The sequence below is a fragment of the Tenrec ecaudatus genome, chromosome 10, assembly GCF_050624435.1.
Source record: "Tenrec ecaudatus isolate mTenEca1 chromosome 10, mTenEca1.hap1, whole genome shotgun sequence".
In the NCBI taxonomy this organism is placed as follows: Eukaryota; Metazoa; Chordata; class Mammalia; order Afrosoricida; family Tenrecidae; genus Tenrec; species Tenrec ecaudatus.
The window spans coordinates 113,506,678-113,514,504 of record NC_134539.1 but is presented as its reverse complement, the minus strand read 5'-3'; the positions used below and the strand labels follow the sequence as shown (position 1 = coordinate 113,514,504).

The window sequence follows — 7,827 nt, the reverse complement described above, 5'->3', positions numbered from 1 at the left end:
TTCCCCACAAGCCTGCTCTGCCCCAGGCCTGCAGGTTGGGGCTGGGCCACTAAGTCCTCATCCCACCTCCGGGGACTTCCCAAGGACAACTAAAAGCCATTATGCCCCCTGGGCCCGAAGTCCAGCCAACAATTCATTCAGCTCCTCCAGGCTCACCCAGGACAATGGAGAGGGGCATCTTTCTGAAGGATCTGCACTAGGAGGGATCTCAGAACATCACCCTAAACCTGTGCAGCCTCTTCAATCAAATGAGCCAGGGCTCAAGTGATCACTGCTTCACAGAGGCACCAGCTCAAGGCCACCACCAGCTCTCGCCAGTGCCCAGGGTGGGACTTAGGCCAGCTCTGCCTTTTCCCTTCTCTCCTGGCTGCCCTCTCGAGGTGGGTCAGTGCAGGGCCTTCTCCTGGCCTGGGTCTCCCCACCACAGCAGGAACAGCGAGTGGAGCGCAGGCCATTTACCTACATAATGTCTGCCCAGGAGGTCAGGCGTCGGGGAAGTGTCAGGAAGGCCAGCCCTGTGGGCAGCTTTGGGTAGAAGAGTCAAGTGCCATCTTGATTTTAATCTGTGCCAGCGTCTGTGTTCATCTGATTCTTTCCACGTCAGATCGACCGTCCACACTCCCCAGACCCGAGCCCTTGTCTCTATCCCTGGAGTCATAGGGAGAATCAGCCCACCAATAACTGCTGCAGGACAGGAGGAGAGGCTTTCTACTCGCGGCAAGAGTTCGTCTTGGAAACCCCAGGGGCCATTCTGCCCAGGCGGTTAGGGTCGCTGTGAACCAGAGTTGAGTGGATGGTATGGTGGTCAGGTAGCAGGCGCTGAGGGCTGCGGGGCATTAGGACCGTTGCTCCGTGCCGGCAAGTCCGGTAGAGGTGCCTTCACATGGACTAAGGAGCCAGAACTGACCCAGCTTCTCTGCTGGCCACTCCCGGCACCGAGCCTGTGGGCAGCTCAGGGCTTCCTGTCCCTCCCAACACCATCCTCTGACCTGCGGCAGACAGACCAGGAAAACAGGAGGCCCCGAGGCGCTTCATACAGCTTTATTATGTTTGGCACAGTGAGATTCTGTTACAGGCAGGCCACAGCCCAAGCCTAGCTCCCCACAGACACTAGCCCTCCTCCCCCAAGGCACCAGGCTCGTCACTAGTGGTGGCTGATGTCACATCACCACCTGAGCCCTGTAGCCTTCCCTGTTTGGGCTGAGGTGGCGAGCCAGACCTCTACACCAGCAGGTCACTCAAGGGTCACCTCTACCAGGGCCTCACCTCTCCCCTGCACGCTCTCAGTAACGGCTGCTATCCCAGGGGACCCCCCCTGTGGTGGCAGGCACCGATGGGCCTGTGAGGTCTGATGTCATTCTGGAGTCCTCGGCACCCTGTGGCTGAGGTAGTTTGGTCCAACTTTGCAGGAACTGCTGGGGCTGCTTTGGGCTGGGACCCCTGAAGGGCCTTTCCAGGGGGCGACTGCTCCATTCGTGTCCCCTGACCTCTGGCCCAGAGAGGTCAGGAGCTCCTGGGAAACTGCTGGAATTCACTATGAGGATTCATCTTCTCCAACACCCTGTGAGGGATCAGAAAGAAGGATCAGCCTTGTCCCGGGCGATCCCCAGCTCTTGTCTGGAGAAGCGACACTATCCTGCTCCTACAGTGGGCTGGCCTCCTCCTCCTCCTCCTACCCCCAGGCTGGAAGGTTGGGGGCAGAGACCCAGAAGACTGAGGGCTCTGGACAATGGCTCCTGAGGCTCAAGGGAAGGGAGCCGGGGACCCTGGCTGGCCTGTGGCCCAGCCTCCAGCAGAAGCCAAGGGCGCTCTCCAGGTGTCCTTCAGCCCATTTCTGTCACTGCAGTTCCAGCTCAGAAACGGGAAAGGAGGGGGGCATGACGGAAGCTTGGGGTGAAAGCACAGCCTTGCTGAGAAACAGTGCTGGCTTCCAGCCCTGCTTGCCTTGGGGGAGAAGAGAGGCAGCCGCGTGCAAGTGGGGAGCAGCCTGGGAGTGAGCCAGGGATCCAGGCACCTGGTGAGTTCACATTACCCGATCAGAATGGCCGGGATGAAGAGGAGGCCGGCGCCCAGGAGGAAGGGGAAGCCCTTCATGAAGTTCAGCGTGACTGGGTAGAGGGAATTGAAGATGCTGGAAGCGGTCAGCATGGCCAAGCTATTGATGCAGGCCACTGCGGAGAAAAGTGCACCTGCAAGGAAACCAGACAGCCTGGCATCACCACCTGACCACTGGGCCACCTAGGGCGAGTCCCTGGGCCTCTCACGCCTCACCTAAAGCACCTGCTCCGCCAGGTGGCTGTCGGTGCTGGAGAACTGATAACTCCCAGAGACCCCACGGGTGCGGAGCGGAGCTACTCCCCAGGGTGTCTAAGGCCACGACCTTCGTACCCGTCTTTCCAGGTGGGAGCAACCCACCCATCTTTCAGCTAGAACTCTAGCACTTAACCACCCACGCTACCCGGGGAGGGCTCAGCGTGTTGGGCCCGGGCGCCGAATCGAAACACGGCTGCCAAGGCCACGCTGAAAGTACGTGAGGCTGTCCTGGTTTCTCCTCTTGGGAATGGTTTCCTGCTGGGGCTGAGTTGCTGGTTTCACTCCTGGTTCTGACACATCTTAGCTTTGTGGTTGGTCCTGAAGAAGTCAGGGAACCTCCCTTGGTCTCCACCTCCCCTCTGTTAAGCATGTCACGCACCTGCCACCACGCCTGGCCCCTGCAGGCAGCCCGGGAGTGGCTGCTCTTTGCTCTGCTCCCGCTGGCAGCTTTGGGCACAGTGAGGGCGAGGGAATGCTTACTGAGGACATGGATGAGGCACAAGCGGCCCCGTGGCGGGCTGCACATCGCATAAGGAGCTCTCCTCATCGGATCCTTCCTCCGGGGCAGCAGGGAAGAAAGGCGTGAACTGATGTGGCCTGAGAAGCCGTGTGTCTAGACATGCCACCACACAGCGGAATGGCAGCCCCCCACCAGGAGCTGCTATGAAATGCCAAAGACCTCAACCCCCTCATTCCACAGATGAGGAAACTGAGTCCCAGAGAGATCCCACACCACAGGTCTCGGACTTAAACCCGGACTCCAAGATGCTCTGCTCGCACAGTATCAGGTGTGTTTCCATCCTTGCTCCGCCACTCACAGACCGGCCTGCGGTACGTCCACTTTCATGATTGGGCCTCTGCTTCTTCGTCCGTCCATCAGGGACAATACCCCCTACTTCCCCAGGGGGTTCCCGTCCTGAGCTTGCACACCCTGACCCAGTGAAGGAGAAGCCTTGAGGGTCACCCATCCAGAGGCTGGGAGACGGGAAATGCGTTGCCCTGGTTACCGTCAAGCCGCAGCAGCAGGTTCTGCTGCTTACAAACCCCAGGCATGTGGGCTGCTAAGTCAAGGACCCACATTCCTTGCCCAGCCCCAGCCCACCGAATAGGGTCCCCACCCCGTCTCCTACCCGCTTCTCCAAGGGAGAAGAGTACGGGGCTCCCAGCCCAAGGCATGTGCCCGACCCAACACTCACCCTGCTCTGACTTGCTCACCAGCTTGGAGAGCTTGGCCCGGATGACAGGTGTGGTGATTAACGACAGGAAGAGAAACCCATACCCTGTGGAGAAAGCGACGGTCATCGGAACCATAGGACCGGGGAAGGGGCCTGCTTGGGGTCAGCTCCCGCTATGGAACTCCAGCGAGACACAGGATCCCCGGGATGGTGAGGGTGGGTGGGTGGTGACCAAAGAGGAAGCAGGAGGACCCCATTAAGGCTTGGCCCGCCCACCACGTCTTTCAGGAGGGAACACCATTCCCCAATCGCTTTCTCAGCGCACGTGCACCACACCCTCTCCTTAGCACTCGGTAGGGAGAAGGCAGGGCACAGGGCACGGGGCACAGGAACGGGCTCTGGAGCCCCCCGGCGTGCCAGTCCCAAGGCTATGCTGACAACGGTGTGTCCTTGGGTGCGTAACCTCATGGCCCCCGACTCATGTGTCCAAAGACACGTAGGCCTTCAACTCGAGGCGAGGGAGGGTGGACGCTATCCAAAGGCGTCAGGTCCCAATCCCTAGGACATGCAAAGGAGACCTTTTGTGGAAAGGGGGTCTTTGCACATGTTAAGGGTGCTGAGATGGGGACCTTATCCTGTGACCTAGAGAGGAAATCACATGTATCCCTGTAAGAGGGAAGTGGGGAAAGCCAGGACCAAGAAGACGCCCAGCAGAGGCGGCACCAGGCCCACTGAGCCAGAACTGGAGGGATACAACCATAAGCCAAGGAGTGCCGGCAGCACCCACCACCCACAAGGAGTGCCCACCAGAAGGGGATGAGGCAAGGCACAGACCCCCCCGCCCAGGGCTTCGGGAGACACGGGGCCCGGTGCCACCTTGATTTCAGTCCAGTGGGTGTGAGTTCAGATTTCTGACCTGGGTTGTTTTAAACCACCAGGTGAGGTCATTTGTGTCAGCAGCCACAAGAAATCCATCTCGGTGGCGAGGAGGATCCCAGTCAACCACAGTAGATGCGGGCACCTTCTCCCTCCACCTTCCCTCGTGGGCCTACGGGCCTTCTCTATAACCATTCTCTCAGCACAACTGTGCATCCCCAGAGGCCTGGGTCCGTACAGGCATCACAGTGGGTCTATATAAACCGTGATGCCCTAAGCCCCCCTCAGGTGCCAAGCCACTCAACACCTGTGTTTGCAGCACCACAGAAGCCCCCAGGACACTGAGCCCTGCACCTGGCACCTGGGAGATCCTGTGGACATGAATCAAAGGCAGCAGCCCCTTTCTGCTTCACCGTCCGGGCGAGTTAAAGAATCAGACTAAAGAATCTTCCCTGATGTGTGAAACACAACACATGTGAAGGCTCTGGCAAAACCAATCTGTCTCTTTAAAACATTTAACTTCCTCATGCCCAGGCCCGGACCAGGCTGCAGAATCTGCAGCGGCCTCCTCCCCGTGCCTCCAAAAGAAAAAAAGGGGAAAAAAAACAAGAAGTAAAGCAAGTCAAGATGTCATATGGGTGCTCCGAGGAAGCTGGCTTCTTTAAAAATCTCCCAAAGCTGACCAGGACTAGGGCACTGAGGTCCCGTGATTTTTATCACGGAAGCGAGTCCCGGGGCACGAACGGAGTGGACTTTGTTTACGAGCAACAGGGTGGGTGAAGGAGGCCAGGGGTGAAGCAATTAAGGGCATGGGCCATGCTCCTGTATCTTTTAGGCTATATTACTGCCAACACGTATGATGGATGATGTGGAGTAATTACTTGGCTGCTGAAGGTCTGATTTTCAGCCTATCACACCCCCTATGGCATTAATGGTCTGCCCTCCAGAGCAAGCCGCAGGACATGATGCTGCTCCTCGGGGACTCAAGCCCTATCTGGAGGCCGGCACAAGCCGGCCCTGAGCCACACACTTTACCTGTGAACATGAGGGCTGTGACGGTAGCGAATGCAAAGACCACCATCCCCAGGATGTTGAGGGCCAGGCCGACCTCGGCCACCCAAGCATCAGCCAGGCAGCGCTGGAGGAGCCGCAGGCCCACCAGGCTGGTGAGGTATTGGAGGTGGTAAGTCGCCGAACCGTAGCCAATGAGCTTGGAGTCCCAGCAGAGGGGTGCACTCAGCTCGTAGATGGTCATGATGTCCTGGGCCCCAAAGTGCACAGTAACAACTATGAAGATGGCCAAGGAGTACAGGGCCAGGTGTTTCCTGGACTTCTCCGGGGACGCGGACACATAGAGCCGGAAGATGGAGCGGTGGTGACGCAGTGTGAAGAGGCGAGTCTGGGTTGGCTCCTTCACCGTCTCCCCAAAGCAGAAGGCTGCGTACAGAGTCATGGCTATCAGCAAGGCCAAGGCCAGCCAGAAGGGGTTGGCATAGCCCTGGGCCCGCAACCAGTAGCCCCCAAGAAGGCTCGCCAGCATCCCTGCCACCCCGATGCACGCCTCCAGCAGGGCCATTCGGAAGGTGCGGCTGTGGCTGGAGCTGACATCTGCTACGGAGGCGAAGCCCGCAGCCAGGAGGCCACTGAAATCGCCCAGGAGGGCACAAAGGATGCGGCCCAGCACGAAGTAGCCCACGTGGAGCTGCAGCTGTACCACAAAAATGGACACCACGGCTTGCAGCAGCAGGCTGAGCGAGGCCAGCACCAGCAGCGGGCGGCGGCCCACGTGGTCACTCCAGGCCCCCAGGAGGGTGGACGAGAAGAGCCCCACCAAGAGGCCGCCCAAGTTCATGTAGAGGGTCCAGTGGGAGGTGAGGGTCTCCACTTCCTGCGGAGATGCATAAGTCTTAGTAGGACGCCACGGTTCGCTGGGTTCCCACCCCCAACCCCCCACCCCAAACATCACCACCCTGGGCGCTACGGGGACCAGGATTATTTTTGGATGGAAAGAACCTGAAAACTTCCTTTGGCGCCTCCATGGGCAACGGGCCAGGGGCCCACTCCCTCCGCTTTAACCGACTCGATGAAGGGTCCCGATCCACGCTAGCGGAAGTTCCAAGTCGGGCCCCAACTTTGCTCTGGGCCCGCCCACTGGAACTTATCCTCGCCACCCCCAGGCCCCCGACTCCCCCACCTCCTAACAGGCCCGCCGGCCCTTTCGCCCCGGCCGCCCCGCCGCCATTACCTGCATGATGGGGTTCTGGCTGTGGTTGCTGCAGCCAGCTCGGGTGCGGGTGCCATTGAAGCCGAGGTCGGCACTAAATCGGTGCCAGAGGTACTGCGTGGTGACCGGGCCTTGCAGGACCAAGGCAAAGTTGGCAAGGAAGATGAGCGGCTCCACGGGGCCGCGGCACAGCACGGCCGCGGCGGGGCGGGCGCGGGGCTCGGCCGGGGGGCTCGCGCGCCCCTCCATGTGCGTGCGCTCCAGGGCCCGCGCGGCGCGACGGCGGAGGAGCAGCACCGACTCAGCCAGCGCAACTTGCGCCTGCGCCCGGGGCCCCTTCTTCAAGGCGGGGCGGGGCGTCCAGCCGCCTGTCCCTCTGGCTTTTGTCCCGCCCACTGTGGGCTGGTTGTGGGACATCTGCAGCCTTCCTCCTCAAAGGCGACCTCACCTGCAGTGTGTAAGGATGAGCCGGCCGGTTCATCCTGTCCAACCTGGAAAGGCTCTTAGCAATAACAAGAATATCCCAAACTGGATGTCTAGACTCCAGGTGGAAGATCCAAACTCACTGCCATCCAGTCGATGCGGACTCACAGTGACCCCACCGGACAGGACAGAGCTGACCCCCGTGAGTTTCCGAGACCGCAAACCCTTTGCTGGAGTCCTCGAGGTTTGGCGGTTTCAAACTGCTGACCTTGCAGTTAGCAGCCCAACGAGTAACCACTGCGCCACCAGGACTCCGAATCAGGATCCGGATCAGCCAAAGCAGCAACGATTTGTATAGGAAGTAGGCCACACAGCCCGAAACCCGTCCTTTCAATGGCATCAGGGGCTTGCATTCCACCCCGACCTTCTTGCAAATGCTTGACTGCTCTCAGAAAGCCCCATCTTGGAGTTGATTACAAAGTGTTCAGTCACATCCTGAGGAACTGCTAGGTCTCAACTGCCAACCCCCTGAAAGCCCTGGCCAAGCCAGGTTGACGCAAAACCCAACTATCCCAATGCATCCATACGGAAGACTGAAGTCTTTCATCTCCAGCCGGAAGTGCTTCAGTTCCTCTTGGCAAGGTTGTGTTACATGCCTATTACAAGAAAGTGATTAAAGGATTCTTCCTCCAGCTGGAGGCACAGGGAATCCAGGGCGGATGATCCCTCCAGGACCAGTGGTGTGAGGGGCGATACTGGGAGCGTAGAGGGAGAGTGGGTTCGAAAGAGGGAACCAATTACAAGGATCTACATGTG

At 59.3% G+C, this 7,827-nt stretch overlaps 1 protein-coding gene across 1 annotated transcript; it reads right to left on the bottom strand.

The window, feature by feature from the left end:
* Positions 1–1,031: 1,031 nt before the first annotated feature.
* Positions 1,032–6,918, bottom strand: SLC46A1 (solute carrier family 46 member 1). The gene is made up of 5 exons (XM_075561339.1): positions 6,610–6,918; positions 5,400–6,252; positions 3,510–3,593; positions 2,033–2,189; positions 1,032–1,561 (listed from the first exon to the last, which is right to left on the bottom strand). Exons 1-5 carry the CDS (start codon positions 6,835–6,837, stop codon positions 1,504–1,506), a joined length of 1,380 nt encoding a protein of 459 aa, XP_075417454.1. The 5' UTR covers positions 6,838–6,918; the 3' UTR covers positions 1,032–1,503.
* Positions 6,919–7,827: the final 909 nt, after the last annotated feature.